This window comes from Girardinichthys multiradiatus, chromosome 10, assembly GCF_021462225.1.
Source record: "Girardinichthys multiradiatus isolate DD_20200921_A chromosome 10, DD_fGirMul_XY1, whole genome shotgun sequence".
NCBI classification, from domain to species: domain Eukaryota; kingdom Metazoa; phylum Chordata; class Actinopteri; order Cyprinodontiformes; family Goodeidae; genus Girardinichthys; species Girardinichthys multiradiatus.
The window spans coordinates 14,976,625-14,999,107 of record NC_061803.1 but is presented as its reverse complement, the minus strand read 5'-3'; the positions used below and the strand labels follow the sequence as shown (position 1 = coordinate 14,999,107).

Here is a 22,483-nt window from a genome sequence, read left to right as displayed (position 1 = left end):
AATTCAAATTCTCAGTTCCAGTCCAAGTATCAATCCACATTGACAGTGACTATCATATACGTTACAACAAAAAAAGAGGTCCAATATGTTTAGAGTAATTTAGGAAAGTTTACATTCTTTTTTTAACCCTTGAATGTGGTTATTTGTCTGTGAGGGGTTCTTCCTCCAAGGCGCTCCAACCTTTGTTAAATGTATAAAATGTTTGAATTATTGCGTAAACAAAAGATGCCGTTGTCCTGAAGTTTTGATATTCCGGCATAAGGAAAACAAGTGTTAGTGTGTGACACATAGGGAGGGGTAGATTCAAATTTGTATCCCCTCGACTCTCTCCGGTGTGTGTATCAGTCCACCACGGCAACTGCCGGACTTTTTTTTTCAGCGGAAGAGTTTCTGTCCATCTGTGCGGCGCGTTTGTTTCTGGTGGAGTTGAGCGATTCGCTCTGAGGTCAAAACTACTGGCAACATCCAGGTAAGCCTGAGTTCACACTCACCTTCAGGTTTATTACATGATAAACTCCTGAAGCTTTTCTAATGGAATATTAGCTTTGAGTTAGAGCTGTGTGTGCTTTGCGTGTTTTAGAAAAACAGTGTTTGACATGTGCTTGACCAGCTGTGTCTGCTAAAGGAGACCGTGTCTGGTAGGTCAAACGTATTTACTTTGTATCAACATTACTTCAAATGATTGTTTTCATGTTATTTTTGTTAATTTTATATATAAGTTTTAATCAGTGTTTACAATTTCAATCTATTAACGGTTATTTCTGAGCTATTACCTAAAACGTTTGGCTTAAGTGAATTATTTAAGTTTTATTCAGAACGGTATGAATTTGAATTAGTTAAAAAGGGCACATGTATGTACTTAGGATAGCTTAGGATGTGTTTTACATAAAACATTTGTCACTTTGTCTTATTCTGTTGTCTGCTGTGGTGACTCTTCCGTGATGCGAAATGCTCTGGTTTAGGTACTGTTTTTTTTTAAAGACTTTTTCTTAAAATGCTGTTTCGTTGACAGTAAGGCACTGTTATCCACACTCCAAAGAAAAATACACTGGCTCAACTTTGAAAAAAACCCCAAAACAAGTAACACTTTTCACAAACTTTTTAAATACAGCTTTTAAGTGAATCATTTCTTAATGTTTAAGCAGAACAAACATGATTTGATACGATGGAGCTGAATCAGTTCAACTATTGAACTGATTTTCTGTATCTTGAGATGTCCTTTTTGTAGAGCAAAACTGGGCTGACACATGTAGGCAATCATCTGCTCCATATGGTATGTCTGAAATGCCAGGAGACATATAAAATAAAAAAATAAATAATCACATGGAACCAACTAAATTATATTGTTAACTTTCTTCTTGTAAGTTACAGTAAAATAATCTAGTTTTATTTATATTTTGATTTGTTTTGGATTTGAGACCCTGTTTCTGATTTTCTCAGTACAGTTTTGCTACTTAAGGTACCCCAGTTTGAGTATTTCTAGACTTTCACCTCCACTTAGTTCCTTCATCTAATTGTTCTGAATTTCCTGGCGCTGATGGACGCAGCGGCATGTTAGATATTTAAAAACAGTTTTTTTTTTTCATGAAGGCATGCAACTTGGGTTTTCCACCTTGAACATTCAGAATGCCATAAAACATTTTGTCCGTTTGCTTTCTGTGGTTTACAGCAGAGACACTGTGGGAACAGAGGTGAGAAGTGATAAATATGATGTTTGCAAACTCTAAAACCTGGCAGTATAATTGGGACTGTCACTTTTGTTGTTTTAAAATATTTTTCCATTACCAATGAGAGCATTAATTAATGTCAATATAATCCAACACAATTATTTTATGCTGTTCACTAATGTAATTGCACTTAGTGCAGCTGCTGTATTGAAGTAGCCTATCTGATAACAGCTAAGTTTCATTTTTAGAGCAATGTTTTCGATTCTGGGGCTTTAACTGTATGCAGTGACAGATGTATTTTTAAAAAAGCTTTTTATTGCCACTTTTATTGTTACACTAATAAATGCCACAAACTATGATGACAAAATTTTAAGTGAACCACTTTACCTGGTCACCCCCTGAAATGATAGAGAACTTAGGTGCTAACATCAGCAGATACTTAAACAGAACTAGAAAAAATATCTTTGTTCTAGAAATATCATTGGTGTGACTGAATGATGGGACATTCGCCACCACACTTGGATCGATCGCTCTGACACCGGTCAGAGTTCGGTGTAATTGGATCTGACGGGTCAAACAGAAATAGGCAGCAGAAGGACAAAAAGCTTGACTGTTCATTCACAAAGCAAACATCATCTTTATGTGGTTTATTAAAACAACAATTTTAAAAACAGTGTTATTTTCTGATTCAGTTGGTAAACTCTGTTATTGTTTTATAAGACTGCAGTCCTTATCAGTAGAACCTGTTACTGATTAACCTCAGGGCTGGGAGAACCTCCAGTTGTCCTCTGGTCTCCATGGTTTCTAGATGCAATACTGAATATCATTGATGTTTCTGATTACAAATTTGTTAATCAAACATTCCAGCCTTGTATGTTTGAAAGTGGGTTTTGACTCATACAGGTGGAATATTTGCAGACGGGTGTAGACCACAGTGTTTCTGAATTATCTCTGATGACGTACGCCTTCAGAGATAATTCAGAAACACTGTGATCTACACCCATTTGTGAGTCCGATTTAATGTCAGCCCTGACCAGATCTTTCTTAGTCACTTCCTGTCTCTCTGTCTGAACAGGTACTGCCCAACACCAACGTTATTTTGGCCCTATGGCTGCAAATATGACCCCGCAAGGCTGCGGCCCCAACCTGGACTCCCTCTATTACAACTTGTGCAACCTCAGTGCTGCTTGGGGCGTCGTGTTAGAGGCCTTAGCGGCAGCTGGCATCATCTTCTCTTTTGTGCTCTTTATCTCCATTCTGGCCAGCCTGCCGTTCATCAACAACCCAAACCATAAAACCTCTGTAGCGCTTAATGCCAGCTTCCTGTTCTGCACAGCTGGACTCTTCTGCCTGACGTTCGCCTTCATTGTGGGGAAAGACTTCTCCACATGTGCCTCGCGGAGATTTCTCTTTGGGGTGCTGTTTGGTGGGTGCTTTGCCTGTCTCCTGATGCAGTGTGTCAGGCTGAATATCCTGGCCAGAAGAAACGCCGGGCCCCGGGCCTGGGTCCTCTGGCTGGGAGCACTAGGGTTGTGGCTGGTGGAGGTCATCATCAACACGGAATGGCTCATTATCACAGTCGTTCGCAACCCACAACCTACTCTAAATGCCACAACTGAACCCATCAGAGCCACAGCAACGCCTTGCAACATTGCCAACCAGGACTTTGTCATGGCCCTAATCTACGTGATGGCCCTCATCCTGGCTGTGGTTGTGGCAAGTCTGCCCATCATGGCAGGCAAATACGCAGAGTGGAAAAAGGAAGGTGCTCTCATTCAAGTGATAAGCTTGATCTCTGTGGGCATTTGGGTGGCCTGGATTGTCATGTACGTGTATGGGAATGAGCGAATTGGAGGCCCGACATGGGATGACCCGACCCTGGCCATTGCTTTGGTGGCAAATGCCTGGGTGTTCATCATTTTCTACACCATTCCTCAGATTTGCTGTTTAAACAGCGATGACGAGACCGAGGAAGAGTACACAGAGAATGCATACGCGAACCGGGGAGTCGGATACGAGACGATCCTGAAGGAACACAACTCTCAGAACATGTTCATGGAAAATAAGGCTTTCTCAATGGATGAGCCAGGCCAAGGTATGTGGTCCTTATATCAGTCAAAGATTTTTCTCAAGGTTTTTTTTCTGAAATTTCACTCTGCACTTTAATTCAGCTGTTCAGGCCTAATAGTTGTTAGTTACTTTCCACCTATATACCTATAGAAAGCCCACTTGTATCCAGAATCCCAAATATCCCAAGGATTAGCAGTAGATCTGTAGAAAGAAAATATAATCAGGCTAAGCTAAGCTACTTTCTCATGACTGAAAAAGATATCAGTAAAGACTCACTAAAATCCACTGAAAGTACATAATAAAGGTGGGAATGGTTTCCAGTTTCTCTACCATTTTTAAACATTTTCTCTTTAATAAACAATTGTGCCTGTTGACCCATGAAACACCTACAGACATCTGAAAAAGAGCAAATACGGAGTAATATAACTTGACCACAAGACTAAATACTAAAAAAAAAACAAAAAAAATAAAATAAAATAAAGTCATGAACAAAGCTGAAGTGTTGGAAATGTGTCTTTAAATGAAAGTTTTCATACAACTTCAACTTTTTAGGTCTAGACTTTGATTAGGCCATTATAAGACATGACATGCCTGCATTTTAACCACTATTGTAGCTCTGGCTGTACGTTTACTGTCATTTTCCTATTGGGATGTTGTCTTCTGACTTTTTACAACCTGGCACAGGTTTTCTTCCATGATTTGCATTTAAATTGCTCCAAACATCTCTATCTCCGTCTTATAAACTTTGGCCAACTTCCATATCTGTGCTGAAGAAAAGCATATCCACAGAGTGATACCACCCCCACCACCATGTTTTCACTGTAGGCATGGCGTGTTCAGGGTGATAATAAGTGTTGGATTTCTGCCAGGCATTGCGTTTTGCTATTTACGAATGAGGTGACTACAGAAGGCTACTGGTGACACTGGATTTTATCTAGGCATATCCGACTAAACGGTACTGAATACACCTTTTATATTTTTATTTATTGAACATTTTGAAAACATGCATCATATGCCTTCCAGTTCAGAATCATGTATTACTTTGTGTTGGTTATAACACATAAAACCCCTATAGAATATACGGAAGGTATGTGGGGAAGTTTAAGGGATATTAATATTTTGCAAAGCACTCTAAAAAAATAGAAAGGTACAAATTGTATGTAAATAAACAATATCTGGTCTGTACATTTAAAAACAAAACAGATATTGTCCAGCAAACAAGAAAAAAACAAAACAATATCTTAATACGTTGCAAACAGTCCAATGAAGTATGCACTAAATTTCACAAATTGTCATGAAAAACAAAATTGGGAACTTTTACTGTGTTAGAACATGAAGTATTATAACCTGTTAGACATTTTCCTAATTAAAAGCATAATTTAATTCCTCAAAAACCATAATATCTATTAGGTTTTTTAATGTTATTATCTATTAGGTTTTTAAATGTTTTTTTTTTTTTTCAGTCCAAGACTAACAGATAAATTCATGCAACACCTTGCAAAAAGATATTTAAATAATGAGTCATGACCAGATTAAGTACTTCTCCTGGATGATGTAGGGGCTTATGTAACCAATACATATTACTAAACATGTTAGCCCTGGACAAATCCCAAATTCCATTTGAATGAAAAGAGTTTATGGTCTCGTCCAGAGCAAATACTTGCCCAGCTGATAGATTGGAAATGTTTCTATTTTTGAATGTAATGAGTGTTGAAGGGTTGTAAAGCACAATCACACATCGTATATGATGAATCGGTCACACCCACCATCTCCTCCCTTTAGATTCACATCAAATCAGCCATTATAGCTATCTATTCACATACTTATCAGATTTCACTTAACGACCTGTGAATAGAACACCAAAGCAAACAGAAAATATTCTGAGGAGGTTGTTTCCTGTCTGCACGATGACCACACAGAATGTGATATGTTGCAGTTTCTCTGCAGCATTGCAGAGTATAGAGAAATATGTGATATTTGATCATTTTCTTTACATACGTTGTATTCTGGAAAATATTCTTGTCATATGAAGGATTATTCATAGTTTTTATCCCACTGAATTTATGATTTAGATTATTTTCAGACATATATCTGACTTTTTATCTTTAGTCTAGTTCATTAGAAACTTTCTGATCAGTGATAAACTGGCATGTTGTTTCAATTTCAAATTTCATAGTGGGATTAAAATACAAAATGGCAAAACTTGGGAATGGATTTGTATTGTATTTAACTCTCTTCCGCTGCAACAATAATTAGGATTTCTTAGACTTTTGAAAAGATATTCAAAAATGTATTAAAAAAAATTCAGTGACTCACATTCTGTTGGATATCTGAGTTATATTAAATCTACATATTTATAAAATCCAATGTCAGTTTCTGCTTTCTGCCTTTATTATACTTTGATTTCAAATGCCTGACAAACTTTAATGAATTTTAGCCATAATGTCCATAGGGTAATATAAAGAAGTGTGATTACCTTGAGCAAGATTTGTTTCTGGTATTTACACACAAATTGATACCAAAATGTATAACATGATCTTTTTACTTTCAACTAAACAGAAAACACCAGTTATTCCTACTGCTACAAAAATAACACACTGATTATTACAGTTTTAATATTATCCACAATAAAATTTATTTCTATTTGGATTTTTATACAAAGTTTTATGCATGAACTTATAAAGAACACCAAATAAACTTTTCAAGTAAGCATGCATTGTACAAAATGCCATACCTTTTTGCCTTTCTGTTCCTCATAAAGCAGCAGCGGGAATCTACCAATCTGAAATTAGCTGCTAAATGAGTGAGATAACCTACTCAGGAAGCGAAACTGCAGTTGACAGGCATGCTGCTCTGTTATCTTAGAGTGATGAGTGGGGCGCCTTTTGTTTCTACGCCACGACTGTCTGCATCTTTTGTGACCAGAAATATTAACAAACAGATGAACTTGTCTTTTTTGAAAGCAAGGGAAAAGTGTAGGAGCTTCTTTCAGCCAGCTGACAGGCAGCTCAGAGTAACAAGTGGGGGGAGGAGCAAGGCTGTGTTGCTTTGTGCTGAGTCGCAGGTACTGTCAAGTTTTAGCATTAAAACTAATTTTTAAAAACATTTGTGTATATTGATACTGGTAACTGGCCTATGACTAGTGGGATTAGTTTCTGCTAACGTTTAGTTTGTTTATAAATTTGCTCCCGACCCCTAGAGGAATGCAACCTTCATATGACCTACTTCTGTGCTAAGAAACAATATAGTGTCTAATTGGAACAAAATTATATAATTATCCTTTAAAATACAGATGTCTTCATCTTTACTTAGACTAAATGTAAACTACTTTGGTTAATACTGACTACTGAACAGCACAGAGCAGCACCCTTAATGATTAACTCCTCACAGTGTTTCTCTGTGAGCCATCAGGAAACACCAGTAACACAATGTCAGCATCTTGGCTGAAAAATTCAACCTGATACTTAAGGATTTAGCAGTACTTCTGTTTGATTCAGATGTCAACACCCTCCTGTTAATAAGTCTCCATCGCTCCTGCTTTGATCAACCAATTCCCAAAAGATACATCACACCCTGTGTTTGCACTGTTCCCACAGAGAATAGGGTGTGGCAACGATTTCATCTGAGGCAGAATTGTTAGACGTTTGAAGCGATAGGGTGTAAATTGTGAGGGAGATTGCAAAAAAGACAATTATTGTTTTTCTGTCTTTGTTATTTCAGGAAACAAGCCTGTGTCTCCATACAGTAATTACACTGGTCAAATGCGTGCTTCAGTGTACCAACCTACTGAGCTGGCTCTCATCACCAAAACGGTTGGAAATGTAAGTAGAGCCACATTTGAATATGTCATTTACACGTAGCTTTATAGCACACTCTAACACTCACACCAGCAACCACTGTTTTCCCCTTGTAGGTAAATAAATATGGAAATCAGGAACCTTTGACCATTTTAGAGGCAACATTTTGTTGCAGAAAAAAACAAATGAGGTACACTCTATTAGGAGCAGTGACACACACTTGAAAAGGGTTGCAGTTTTCTAGCTACAGCCACAGCTACTCCATAAACTTGCGTTGTTTGAAAACCTAAATGTCGTGTTTGAAAATGAGCAGGGTTTTTCTACTAAAGTTTGTGATTTAAGACTGATGCTAAATCCATGTCATAAATGCACTCATTAAAAAATTGTAAAAAGTAAAAACAGCAAATCAACTTGAGTGACCACAGAACAATGTCAAAATGCTATCAACAGAAAGCTTTATTTCCAATAAAAACTTAACTTAAATGAGATATTTCCAAATTAAAAGTAGAAGTGTGTATTGGGTTTCTTTTCTATTTCTATTTACGATAAATAATGGAGGCTAATTATTTAGACAGATTATCTCTGATTTCTTTAGATAATTATGCAGAAACATAAATCGTCTATGGCATATTGTGCAGAAAACCTTCTGCTGAGGTCTCTGTTTAAGATATGAAGCTATTTTTGTGGTTCCTTTTGATCTAGCTGGGAAAAATATTTTTTTTAAAAGCACGAAAGTGTCCTGTATCATGTATGACAAATTTAGTTTGGGCTGAAAGCTCTGACGTTTCTTATATTTAAAATTGTAATATGCTGCAATGATACCAGAGACGTTTTACAAGGCAAGATGAGGTACATGTGTGTATATATCAATACTTCAAAGAAGAAGATTTTTGTTGTAGAGCTGGGAGGGGTAACTTGAATTAGGATGTAAAAGAAGCTACAGAGACGTTCTTGCCTTAACGCCTCGATTTTTTGTTCCGGCTCCTGTTGTGACTTCATACAGCAACAACGGGAGCATTCTTTTGACATGGTCATCCCCAGAGCCTCCATGGGCTCAGCAGCCAACAGTGGGAGCAGCACCCCCTCAACACACACCGAGCCTGGGAACATTGCACGCTCACACACAAGCGTAGGTCAAAACCCCCACCCCCACTGCTCTTCCAACACATTTCCTTTTCTTCACAGTTCTCATTATCTCTTGCTGCCCTCCAGATGCTTTTCTATTCTCTGTTTCTGAGCATGTCGAACTGTCAGCTCCTGCTGTGTCCATGGCAACTTCTTTTGCAGTTTGACCATGAATCACTTCTTTGTCTGGATTTTTTTTTCTTACCTTGAGCCGTCTCTTCTTTCAAGGCCTTGTGTCTCATACCTGCTCTATGCAGCACTCCACACATATTTTCTTTTCTTGGTCAAATGCAACGAATAATGCTGGTGAAAAGGGTTTTGGTTACTCATTACCTGTCTCTATGCCCTCAAGTCTGACGAAGTGGCTGTGAGAAATTTGCAGTATTTCCCTTTGTTTAACAAAATGTAATACTTAATATTTATTACAAATATATCAATATATAGATAGATAGATAGATAGATAGATAGATAGATAGATAGATAGATAGATAGATAGATAGATAGATAGATAGATAGATAGATAGATAGATAGATAGATAGATAGATAGATAGATAGATAGATAGATAGATAGATAGATAGATAGATAGATAGATAGATAGATAGATAGATAGATAGATAGATAGATAGATAGATAGATAGATAGATAGATAGATAGATAGATAGATAGATAGATAGATAGATAGATAGATAGATAGATAGATAGATAGATAGATAGATAGATAGATAGATAGATAGACACTGCTCAAAAGAATAAAGGGAACACTGACAACAAAATCAGACAAAAATTATCAATGGAAATCAAATTTATTAACCAATGGAGGCATGGATTTGGAGTCACACACAAAATTAAAGTGGAAACTTTGATGTGATGTTCTTAAAACAAGTCAAAATGAGGCTCAGTATTGTGTGTGGCATCCATGTGTCTGTATGACCTCCCTACAACACCTGGGCATGCTCCTGATGAGACGGTGGATGGTCTCCTGAGGGATCTCCTCCCAGACCTGGACTAAAGCATCCGCCAACTCCTGGACAGTTGGTGGATGGAGCGAGACATGATGTTCCAGATGTACTCAATCAGATTCAGGTCTGGGGAACGGGCGGGCCAGTCCACAGCTTCAATGTCTTCATCTTGCAGGAACTGCTGACACACTCCAGCCACATGAGGTCTAGCATTGTCCTGCATTAGGAGGAACCCAGGGCCAACCGCACCAGCATATGGTCTCACAAGGGGTCTGAGGATCTCATCTCGGTACCTAATGGCAGTCAGGCTACCTCTGGCTGTGCGGCCCTCCAAAGAAATGCCACCCAACACCATTACTGACCCACTGCCAAACCGGTCATGCTGAAGGATGTTGCAGGCAGCAGATCGCTCTCCACGGTGTCTCCAGACTCTGTCACGTCTGTCACATGTGCTCAGTGTAAACCTGCTTTCATCAGTGAAGAGCACAGGGCGCTGGTGGCGAATTTGCCAATCCTGGTGTTCCCTGGCAAATGCCAAGCGTCCTGCATGGTGTTGGGCTGTGAGCACAACCACCATTTGTGGACGTTGGGCCGTCATACCATCCTCATGGAGTCAGTTTCTAACCGTTTGTGCAGACACATGCACATTTGTGGCCTGCTGGAGGTCATTTTGCAGGATTCTGGCAGTGCTCCTCCTGTTCCTCCTTGCACAAAGGCGGAAGTAGCGGTCCTGCTGCTGGGTTGTTGCCCTCCTACTGCCTCCTCCACATCTCCTGGTGTACTGGCCTGTCTCCTGGTAGCGCCTCCAGGCTCTGGACACTACGCTGACAGACACAGCAAACTTTCTTGGCACAGCTTGAATTGATGTGCCATCCTGGATGAGCTGCACTATCTGAGCCACTTGTGTGGGTTGTAGAGTCTGTCTCATGCTACCACGAGTGTGAAAGCACCACCAACATTCAAAAGTGACCAAAACATCAGCCAGAAAGCATAGGTACTGAGAAGTGGTCTGTGGTCCCCACCTGCAGAACCACTCCTTTATTGAGTGTGTCTTGCTAATCGCCAAAGATTTCCCCTCGTTGTCTATTCCATTTGAACAACAGCTGTGAAATTGATTGTCAATCAGTGTTGCTTCCTAAGTGGACAGTTTGATTTCACAGAAGTTTGATTTACTTGTTATATTGTGCAGAAAGCGGGAGCAACCGTGGAGGGGGGGGGGAGGGGGTCAGCGACACGGACCCATCGTTAGGAAACGAGAAATCAAGTAATATAGCTCCGACTCAAGGAGCGAAATGTTCCGACTTTTGGCCATGGAAACGGCCGTGATTTGGTGAGGTGGAACAATCTTCAGACTAACTTTATGGCTAAAGGAAAATCTGATATATTTATTAAATTTTGGTTTACACGTCGCAGAGTTATATTGTGTTGTTTAAGTGTTCCCTTTATTTCTTTGAGCAGTGTATATATATATATATATATATATATATATACTACAAAAAGAAGGATCAAGCATATTTATTCAGGATTTATTGTGGTCTAACAACTGAGTGGTGTTATGGCAGAATAACCACAGAAAAAAGTAAATTGGCACAGATTGAACTACATCCTTTTGACCACAGAGAATGCTGCACATTATCAGAGTCACGTTTTAAGTCTTATTAACTTGTTATAAACAAATAGCCAGAGATCTTGCAATCATACTGTATAATATGAACTTTTATGCAGAATTTCTAACATCTTTGTTTTCCTTTACAGGGTCAAGGTTTGCATAAGACACCCCAATGGTGATCATGCCATGGCTGTAACCCTGCTAAAACTTCGGTTCATGTCTTCTCATTTGCACTGGCTGTATGTTTGCTGTTATTCATGGTTCTCTTAGCTGGCTCTAAGAGGAACCCCATGGGCCCAACACATGGAGGTGATCACCGCACTGATGGAGGTCAGATAAACCCTCTATTGACTGATTTTCTGCATGCCGGACCACCGGCTATCAGACAGTAAATTGCTTAATTCAGAAGATAAATCCCAGGGATGAAGCTTTGCTCTAGAACAAAGACTTTCTGCAACAGATACCATTTGCTGCCAATGAACTTTCACCTCTCAGCTGCAACCACACAGATGCACAAAGATCGTGTTGAAGGTGCATGAATTTTTGGGACATAATATACTCTATATTTACACTTCTCTTAATCATTCAATCATTTTTTGACTGAAAATTAAGAAACCAGATGAAATTGATTGTCATTGATGGCTGTGGACATTTAGGTGTGATTAAAGTAGTAATTACTGATGCAATTAGTTATGTTTTCACAAATAAAACTGAGCTTCTGGTATTGAATTATTGTAAATACAGTATGTTTGTGTCTGTGTCATTAGTTATGTACTGCATGGAAGTATTGTTTGAGTGTTTGTATTTTAAATCTATTCAAAGTGCTGTTGTGTGTTTAATCATTGAAATATGTGTACCAATCAAGCAATGGTGATATTTAACAACCTATTATTTTCCTCTTTCTGTGGTCTGTTGTTGCTTCAAAGTAACTGTTCACTACAGAATCCTGTCAAGGATTTTCTGTGATGTCTGAAAATAATGCAGACAGTTTATCTTAAATGTTCTCATTCAGTATGTCTGCATTTTGAACTAACTACCAAAGCACCTGCATGCTGGAAGGAAGGAAATAAGTTATTTTAAAATGTTCGGTACTTACATTAGAAGAATTACATACATTCAGGTGAAAAAATAGAAAAACAATAAATACTGTTGTCGAATCTTACCCTTAATTTAACTCTCGAAAATAAAGTCATTTAATTGCACTTAAACAAAAGAAATGTACCGTTTTATACTTGAGGAAAAGTTAGGACAGACTACCCCCCTAATAGCTATTTGTACCCTCTTTGGTCTAATACCTTCAGTGAAATACTTCCTGTTACCTACCAGTCTCTGATATCAGTTTGAGGACAATTGGCTCACTCCTCACTCTCAGCTGTGAGATGTTTGAGGGGTTTCTTGCATTTGGGGACAATTTCTAGTTACTCCACAGGATCTCCATGAGATTGAAATCTGGACCTTAACCTGCAGGACTCTCCAGTCAGTCAATTCGTGGTGGATTTCCTTATATATTTTGGGTCATTGTCTTCAGCTTTAATGTTTTTACAGATGGTCTTACATTTTCATCAAGCAGACTCTTATACATGGTAGAATTCATGATGGTTTCTATGATGGTGAGCTGGCCAGGTTATGCTGCAGCAAAGTTTCCCCAAACCATGACTTCCAGTTGTATGTTTCTCAGATTATATTAGGTTATTTTCCTGGAATGCTGTATTTTGGTTTAAACAAAACATGTCCCCTGTTCAGCTGTCCAAATAATTACATTTTAGACTCATTGGTCCAAAAGAACATTATTCCAGAAGTCATGTTTGTTTTTTTGTTCTCTGCTATACTTTAGTTTGGCCTTCATGTTTTCTTTAGAGAGCAAAGCTTTGTCCCTTGAACATTTCAAATGAAAGCTAAACTTATACTTCCTCTTTCTGATTGTACAGCCATGCAGTTTCATGTGAACAGTACAAGAGCCCGCTGTGGGTCCATTGTTGACATTTTAAGGTGTTTGGAGACTTCTTTTTGCCATCGGCTTTCAGGATGACTTTGCTGATGGCCAGACCTGTGCATGATGGCAGTTGTTTTAATTATCTTTCATCTGTAGACTACTTTGAGTACTTAGGCTGATTTCAAACTCATTTCACTTTAAATATCTTACTAGACTTATAAACTGCCACGGTCTTCTATCTGATGGCCTCAGACAGTTCTTTCAATCTTGCCATGGTATTCACTCTCACTTTAACAGTTAGGAGCACAAAACGTATTGTCTGAGGCTTAAACAGAGTAAACGTCCTTCAAAATGCATAGTTACAAAGTTGAAATGATACGCCTGTATGTCATTTTAGTAGGTCTGCACGAAATCAGAAAAAGCCATAATTGCAATGTTATGGCTAAAAATTGTAATAATGATATTTATACAATTAACCCATATTTACTGACTCTTTTCTTTCTTTACCATTACATAATGTCTTCAGTGTCCTTTGTGAGCTTTTGATATATAGTTTCCTACCAAATAATGTGACACTGGCATGACGATTGTGATTCGTTATATCGTATTTTTTTAGTGTGTTGTGCTCTAAGGAAACAACCAGCCAACTTGATTTGAAAACGCCAGGAGAAGATTTACTTAAAACAGCTGAATAACTAAACATAAAGAGTTTTGAAAAAACAAAAATCTGTATTTTTTACATTTTTGCAATAATTGCCTGTGCTCGGTTGGTTTAATTATTTTTCCAGTTTAGCAATAGTATTTAAAATGGGAAATGTAGTAAAAACACTTGTATTGTCTGACTGAAGCTAAAAGAAACCCCAAAACTTTGATTTACTCGATTTAATTCCTTCATTGTTAACAGAAACCAGATGACAGCCACAGCTTGCTAATTTACAATAATAGAAAAAATAACCTGTGTTTGTATGCGTTCGGGTAATCTGTCTGGGAGTGTAAAAAACTACAACATGAATAAAATGTATCCAAAGCATCTACAAAAAAAGATAGAAATAGAAGTTGACTTTGCATTTTTATGTATGTTTTATTTCATGCTCCTACATGTAGATTGCATAAAACCCATGACATTAGTTCTTTGGGAACATTCAGTTGTGTGTTCACATGAGAGGATTAAATCAATCTCATCAACTGGTTCAAACAGATCAATCTGCTTCATCAAAATCAAATAGATTTATTCATCAGAGAAGACAAACATAATGTTGTTTTTTTTAATTCATTAGGAGTTAGACAGAAGGAGGAGTGAAAAGGAGGTAGAAGACATGCAGTAAATATCCCAGATAGGGAATTTAACTCTTCAGCCTCTGTGTATGGGGCACCTCTTCTACCACGGAGGTCTTCACAGTATTCAATTCTAAATAATCTCTTACAATACTAACAATTGTTTCCCTGCAAAAATATAACCCAGTAAAAGTGTTATGTTTTTCATCTGGTTACACAATACAAAAATAATCTGAGAGTTAAAAAAAAAAATATATATATATATATACAGTACAGACCAAAAGTTTGGACACACCTTCTCATTCAAAGAGTTTTCTTTATTTTCATGACTATGAATATTGTAGCTTCACACTGAAGGCATCAAAACTATGAATTAACACATGTGGAATTATATACTGAACAAAAAAGTGTGAAACAACTGAAAATATGTCTTATATTGTAGGTTCTTCAAAGTAGCCACCTTTTGCTTCGATTATTGCTCCGCACACTCTTGGCATTCTGTTGAAGAGCTTCACAGGATAGAGTAGAAGGTTTTAGTGCGATTAGAGTCGCCATTTAGGGTCTAATGTGTCCTGAATTGTATGTGCATGCCATTGTTTTGAAACTTGCTGGTACTGTCGGATGCCGCCGTGTCTCGCAAGTGTGTCTTTATCGTGCGAACACCTGCACGCAGGTGCGCTGTCAAACTGGACCGCTATAATAACCTTATGGTGAAAATCAACCATTTTCTTTGTCTTAAACTTCAACGTTTTACTGGTTTGCCACCAAAAGGGTTTATGATCCTTTGTGTGGGCTGAGTTTTACAACCTTGCTGGGGGAAGGTTTATGACTGCCTGTGTCCTGCTGAGCTACACTTGGGAGGGGCACACTCAAAGCTTCGTTCATTGCTCTACATGCTGTAATACTCAATATATTTTTAAATATATATATATACACAACTGACTTTACAATTAAATATATCGTGAGATCAGTCCAAGTATGCATGGTGTTGTTCTGGAAGTGTTCATCAGAGAAACAGCCTGAGTGAAGAAACTGTCTCTGTGGGGGCTTGTTTTAGCACACAGCACTCTGTAGTGCCACCTGAAGGTAAAAGTCTAAACAGTTTGTGTGCAGGTTGTGTGGGGTCTGCAGAGATTTTAGCTGTCCTTTCAAAGTTTAAGAATAGATAACATCTCAAAATAGGGGATCATTAACTGTGACAATTGAATTCTATTTATGCAATAAAATCTTATCGGTCTCATTAATGAAATATCTTCCTCTCTCTCTAAACTTGAGGGATTGTTGCCCAGAGCGACTTAACTATTGTGTCTCACCAAGGGAGTCCCTCTAAGGTCGGGACACTGTCGGTTCTGTGGCACAGTCTAGGTGTCTTGAGTGTTTATTTATCTGGAAATCAGGACCAAATTGAACAAAATAATAAAAATAATCTATCTTACTGTACAAAGTGATGATAAGTCAGCTAAATAGACTGAGCCTCTCCTTTTATGGTTCTGGTACTGTGACCCTCCTGATTAGCCCATCACTCCTTTTCACCGTCTCAATTTACCCTGTCATACATCACCCCATCATGATCACGGAGGAGTTTTTTCCATGTTTCATTAGCTGATAGACTCTGCTATTATTATATTAGATTCTCAGAGTCATATTAGTTTATGCCTCTGAGAGTCTTATAACATTAGATAAAACAGGCACAGTTTTATGGCAACATTATATAAAACTGGCACAGTTCCTTCTAAAATGTAAACACGAGAATTCATTCATGTTCAGAAGCCCAGTATGTTTAATTTGCTGAAAAACATAATTATCATTTCTAAATAAACAGTTCATCATAACTACTTTGTAGACTTTATACTTTGACCATTACAGGAGCATCATCTGTACAAAAAAAAGGATAATTTTAGCTAAATGCAAAGTCATGATAAAAGCCTTTTCAACAGCCTATGTCAGAGTGTGGCATCTCTGCAAAAAGGCCTGGCTTTTGTGTATTTCTAAGACTATTTGCTGTTGTTTTAATTTGCTTATTGCATTTTTTGTAGATTTTGGATATCAAAAGTGGAGTTCACAGGTCTTTGCAACGGTTTTTTTAATGGATTGGAAGCTGAAAAGTTTGGGAACCATATTTTAAACAGAAATATGCATAGAGCTCACAATAAACAGCTGACTACAAGTGCCTGCCAGCAAAAGCCTTGTACACAAATGTTACTTTTTTCCTCATCAAAAATCTAATAAAACTGAAGATTCTCTGTTATTGAAGAAGCTTTGGCTTGTTGACTTGGGAAGCAGGGCAGACATTGAGCCAAGAAATAGGTGTAGCAATGAGCTGTTGGGAGAACCACTTTCTGTTTCTTTAGAATATTAAACACATTATGATCCCCCATCAGTCACCTGGTCACATAATCATGCTTGCTTCTGCGTGTATTCCCACAGATCTAGAGCCCCTTCTCCAGGTTCGTATATCATTGTCCTCAATAAACCGGCTCAGGATAATTGCTGCTGACGTGAGCCCTGTTGTGGGCAGAGATTCATGATGGAGCCACCTCCTGTGTTCAGCCTGTGTCTATGAAGTGTTTTAATCAGGAAGTGCAAATTATGCAAAGAAGGTTTCTGAGGAGGACGAGACAAATGGAACGTTCAATGATTAAAAAATTAAAATTTTCTTTTAAACTTGCCTTTATGTCCTGTCAGATCTTGCTGTTTACAACAGCAGTAACATCACAGATTTTTTAACAGACTAATAAATAGCTAAGATAATTTGTCATATAAGGTTCGCAGATGTACCAGAGTGTCATGGAGTGACATTTTTGGACTCTGTTTGTGGCTTTGTGTTTGTTTACCTTTTGCTTAGATGTTTCTATTTTGGTTTTTGTATCATGTTTTCTTTTCTCCCTCTTCGGCCTCCTAGTGTTTACTTCTTAAGTTCTTTTATGGTTGTTTTCTTAGACGTCTCACTGTGAGCTAATTGATGCTTGGAGCGGAGGCCTGCATCCTGCTGATATCATGCCGAGCAGTTTGTCCAATCACTTAAAGTAACACAAACACAGTATGTGATTGAGACCTGGAAATAAATCACTGAAATATGAGACGGGAATCTGTAGTTACTTTCATATGCACACACATTATGTTTATTTAGCCAACAGAAGAACAATATGTACAGTAACCAGTTGTTTACATACAGTGAAAGGGAGCCTCATTAGGTGAGACTCAATTTCCAGAAAATTTATTAGAAAGTAAGATAACCAGTTTAAACACCAAGCCCAGTGGGCGTTGTAGTGTATGCACATTTTACAAGAGCTGCAGGGAGTGTTCAAACCTTTTATGTAGCTATTTACAATTTTGCAGTTCCCAAAAACAGGTATGATTTTAGTTTTTATAGCATTAGTATATTTATTTCCTTCAGCAGTCACATATACAGAATCCACCTATGTGTTATTTAAGCTCTGTATGAGTACAGCTGTCCTGTGGGGATGTTTTTCTTTAGCAGGTGCAGTGAAGCTGATCAGTAGATATGAAATGGATGGAGCTAAATACAAAGAAATCCTGGAGGAAAACATGTTACACAAGACTTGAGTGGAGGTTCCGTTAGGACAACCCTAAACACACAGCCAGAGCTACAATGGAATGGTTTGAACTTAAACATTTTCAAATGTTATTGTCTAGATCTCAGTTGGGTTGGACCTTCATACAATACGACTGAGATCATGTGCATTGGGCAGTATACAAATGCACACTACACTTTTATGAAACAATTTGCATCCATTTTCTTCTACTTCAAAGTTATGTACTAAAATACGTTAAACTTTCAGGTTGTAATGTTACAATATGTAAAAAGGTTCAATTGACTATAAATGCTTTTACATAGTATAGTTTATATTTAAAAAGTTGATCTAACTGAGAAGACTTTACTCTAAATGTGTTAAAGCTCTCTTTACATTATACAAATTTCAGTATTCCAGTTATTTTGTGGTATAATAATTAACAATGTGCCGGTAGAATACAAGTACATGTTTTAAGCATTGAGTATATGTTTTTTTCCACTTAACTCTGTGTTGTTTTTTTTTTTTTTTATCTCAGCACTGACTGATTAACTCAGCACAGTAAAGTTGGCAGCAGGAATGTGACTCAGAAGTCAAAACAGTCACTTTCCTGCCAAAGAGGAGACCTGAAAACATCACACCACCCAAACACTGCAGAATCCACATCAGCTGCCAGGAGATACATTTTTACAGCCCTCAGCTGCATGAATGTTAAAATTGCGATTCTTGAGCGTATTGTTCATTGACACTTTTACCTGCCACTGCTGCCTCTTTACACTGCTCAGTACCTGAAGGCCACTGATTGGTCAGCCTGCCTGTAGCCCCTCAGAGTGAAACACACGATGCATTCAGTTACTTTATTTGCAGTTTCTCAACCATTTCAGACCTTCATGTGACCTCATCAGCAAACTGGAGAATGATTTACCAGCAGGGCAAACATTCGGTGCAGTCACTAACACCGTGGTTACAGGGTCATTCTGAAAGATCACATTCATGCAAAATGAGGTGCATGGATGGCATTAAATGTGGTTTACCTTTTATAAGTTTTCTTCAGTCGTTGCAACATAAAGGAAAGAAAAATTATCATCATCATGCACCTTGCAATTATGAACAAAGTGAACCTGTCCCTTTGCAGAAATAAACAGAGCAAAAACCTTATATGATCCATTAAAGAAGAGATTTACACACTGTTTTTCCTCTTCCTCCTGTTTCTTCATTTTGCATATTGCAGCTATGCTTAAAGGCTGGTATTGATCCAGCAGAATGAAATGCAAATACTTGTAATTTTATCCCTGATCTATAGTGTACTACCAGCCAGCTGTGTGTTACATCATTTAGCTTAAGTTGTTAAAACTTCAAACATTTGCTAATAGTTTTTATTTGTTTTGTTTCAGTTATGACAGGTACTAGTTATGATGCTTCCCCAGATTAGCCAAATAAATTCCAATTGGCCTACATTGCTTTATCACAATGTAGATCAGTTTTCCTGGCAAGTTTACTGGAAGTTCCTGTTGCTCCATGCAAAATACCTCTCCACAGTACAGTTTCAATTGGATGTTTCTTCTGCGTTGCCTGTTTGAAGTTATCAACTCCATCTCTGGGGAAGAACGTTTTAGTTGTGGGAGTCATTACAAAATGGGATAGGTCGGTATGGAAAAATTGGGTGTGAGGTGTCACAAACTCTTGAGATGTTTTGAGGTTAAGTGTAGTAGTTTCTTATTTTTTCAGTTCAGGAAGTTCTGTTATTTCCGCTTTTTCTTGTTGCTGTAATGTTCTGCTTTTAAGGTAGGATTCACTTTATTTCCTGTTTTATTTTGAAAACCTGGCTGTTTTTTTTATTTTTTATCTGGAGCTACACGAATCACCACTTATGGGTTTATTATCTATACTATCAGCTCCTCGGCCCACAATCTGTGTGGTTTCTGTAGTTCTCAGCTGGACCATTGTGGCAACCGCCCTCCTCTTTAGTTTGTCACTCCTGACACATACATGTTTTTATGATTTTGTTTATTAAATTCTTTATTGTGTATGGCTGCTTCAAATCCAACTGATTGTGTTTTGTGTTTGAACGTCCAACTAAATGACAACAAAATTGTAAGTTTTCAAGTTAAGGCAATATTTGGTTTAAGTGTTCATGTTCAGAAGACATCAGCAGCATCATTACTGCATTGTATTATTATTATTATTATTTTCTATATTTACATATGTAAAAACAGCTTGCCTTATGCTCTGATTTCTTGCATTTTTCTCTCAAACCAAAACATTATCTGATTGTTATGAAGTCATCATCCAAAGTGTGTCACTCATTTATAAAAGCACTGCGGTCTGCCTACAGTGCAGTCTTTGTGTGTTCAGGACAAAGCTGGTGCTGTGAGTCCATCAGCAGGACCTTGAAGGACACCTGAGGACAAAAACACATCTCTGAAAGCCTTTCTGAAGGCCTATCTCAAGCTTCCCCTTCATCTGTAAGATAATTGAAAAAGCTGTGTTTCAGCAGTTAAACAACTTCCTAACAATGACCAACCGCTTCGATGTCTTCCAGTCAGGCTTCCTGCTCACCACAGTACAGAGACTGCTCTTGTCAAGGTGTTTAATGACATCCGTATAAATGCAGACTGTGGAAGAACCACAGTGCTGGTATTATTGGACCTTAGTGCAGCATTTGACACTGTTGATCCCTCCATTTTATTAGAGCGCCTGGAAAACTGGGTCGGCCTTTCTGGTACAGCACTCAACTGGTTTAAATCCTACTTGAAGGACAGGGATGTTTTAGTAGTCAGTAGGTAACTTTACATCAGAGACCACAAAAATAACATGTGGCGTTCCCCAAGGGTCCATCTTAGGGCCCCTCCTATTCAATATCTACATGCTGCCCCTAACTCAGATTTTAATAAACAACAATGTAAGTTATCATATCTATGCAGATGACACACAGACGTTACGATGTCACCAAGTGACCATGAACCCATTCAAGCCCTTGGTAAATGCTTAGAAGAAATCAATGGATGGATGTGCCTAACTGTTCTTCAACTGAATCAAAACAATACTGGAGTAATAATTTTTGGACCAAAGGAAGTAAAAGTTAGCACACAGCTTCAGTTATTACAGCTAGAAACCACCAGTCAGGCTCGAAACCTGGGTGTAGTGATGGACTCAGACCTTAACCTTCAGAGGCACATAAAGACAGTAACAAGGTCATCCTTCTATCACCTAAAGAACATCTCCAGGATTAAAGGACTAATGTCTCAGCAGGACCTTGAAAAACTAATTCATGTGTTCATCTTTAGTAGAATTGATTAATGCAACAGTGTCTTCACAGGTCTGCCTAAAAAGTCGATCAGACAGCTGCAGTTGATCCAGAACGCTGCTGCCCGCGTCCTCACTAGAACTAAGAAAGTGGAGCACGTCACCCTGGTTCTAAAGTCCCTACACTGGCTCCCTGTAGCTCTGAGAATAGACTTTAAAATACTTCTGTTAGTCTATAAATCACTGAATGGCTTAGCACCAAAGTACATTACAGACTTGTAGGTGTATCAACCAGCCAGACCTTTCAGGTCTTCTGGCTCAAATCTACTCTGCATACCAAGAACCAGAACCAAACATGGAGAAGCAGCTTTTAGTTCTTATGCTCCACTAATCTGGAATAAACTCCCAGAAATCTGTAAAAGCACCGGAACCCTAAGTTGCTTTAAATCATGATTAAAAACGTATTTGTTTAGAGTGGCCTCTGACTGTCCTATCTAAACATTATTAGTTAAGTTTTCAGTCCAACTTTCCTTTCATTTTCTTATCAATCATTTTATCATTATTATTTTTTATTTTTTATCTTTTTATTATTATATTATCATTTTAATTATTAATTTTTATTCTCTTAATTATTTGTGCTCATTAATTATTTAATTACCTTTATGCCACTATGTACTTTTCCTATTATGTCTCTTTCTTTTTTTCATGAACAGCACTTTGAATTGTCTTGCTACTGAAATGTGCTATAAATATACACTTGGCTTGCCTTGCCTTTAAACTCCAAGCTAAACTCTTTAACTCAGACACACAAGCTGAGATAGAGGCTGTGTTTGTTTCATCTCAGTGTTTTATTTGAGACCTATATGCGAGACCTTTAGCTTTAATGTTTAATAGAAATTGTTTGATAAAGCTGCAGACGAACATCCTGCAAATGCTATAGATAGTGTTTAGACACAGGGTAACTGGTACCTTATTCAAAATGACAGCAAACAGAGCCTGATCCCTCTATTCTTAGCAGCAGGGTGGGGTGCCTATTCATTTGCTTTGTCAGAAACTCCAGAAGACTCAGGTGGAGGCCTCAACAATCTCCTGGATCAAAGACTACCTGACAAACAGACCACAGTTTGTGAGACTGAAGGGTTGTGAGTCTAACCAGGTAGTCAGCAGCACAGGAGCACCACAGGGGACTGTACTCTCACCATTCCTTTTCACTCTGTACACCTCAGACTTCCAGTACAAGACAGACTCCTGTCATCTGCAGAAATAC

At 38.1% G+C, this 22,483-nt stretch overlaps 1 protein-coding gene and 1 long non-coding RNA gene across 3 annotated transcripts; both read left to right on the top strand.

The window, feature by feature from the left end:
- The first annotated feature begins 385 nt into the window (after positions 1-385).
- Positions 386-14,222, top strand: gprc5c (G protein-coupled receptor, class C, group 5, member C). Of its 2 annotated transcripts, XM_047377912.1 has the most exons (6): positions 452-469; positions 581-638; positions 2,743-3,762; positions 7,458-7,558; positions 8,538-8,663; positions 11,376-14,222. In XM_047377912.1, the coding sequence occupies exons 3-6, from the start codon at positions 2,775-2,777 to the stop codon at positions 11,406-11,408; spliced, it is 1,248 nt and encodes a 415-aa protein (XP_047233868.1). In that variant the 5' UTR covers positions 452-469; positions 581-638; positions 2,743-2,774; the 3' UTR covers positions 11,409-14,222. The 2 variants fall into 2 exon arrangements, with proteins under 2 accessions (XP_047233867.1, XP_047233868.1); XM_047377911.1 differs by lacking the exon at positions 581-638 and having other exon boundaries at positions 386-469.
- Positions 14,223-14,826: 604 nt separating this feature from the next.
- On the top strand, positions 14,827-19,999 carry LOC124875466. Its single transcript, XR_007040035.1, has 2 exons — positions 14,827-18,058; positions 18,509-19,999. It is a non-coding gene; the product is annotated as an uncharacterized LOC124875466 (long non-coding RNA).
- Positions 20,000-22,483: the final 2,484 nt, after the last annotated feature.

What these genes read in the sequence shown, in the direction of transcription:
- gprc5c (XM_047377911.1), top strand. Translation starts at nt 2,775, where the DNA reads ATGGCTGCAAATATGACCCCGCAAGGCTGCGGCCCCAACCTGGACTCC. An exon ending in AATGGATGAGCCAGGCCAAG is followed by an intron (nt 3,763 to 7,457) that starts GTATGTGGTCCT and finishes TTGTTATTTCAG; the next exon opens with GAAACAAGCCTGTGTCTCCA. An exon ending in TCACCAAAACGGTTGGAAAT is followed by an intron (nt 7,559 to 8,537) that starts GTAAGTAGAGCC and finishes GACTTCATACAG; the next exon opens with CAACAACGGGAGCATTCTTT.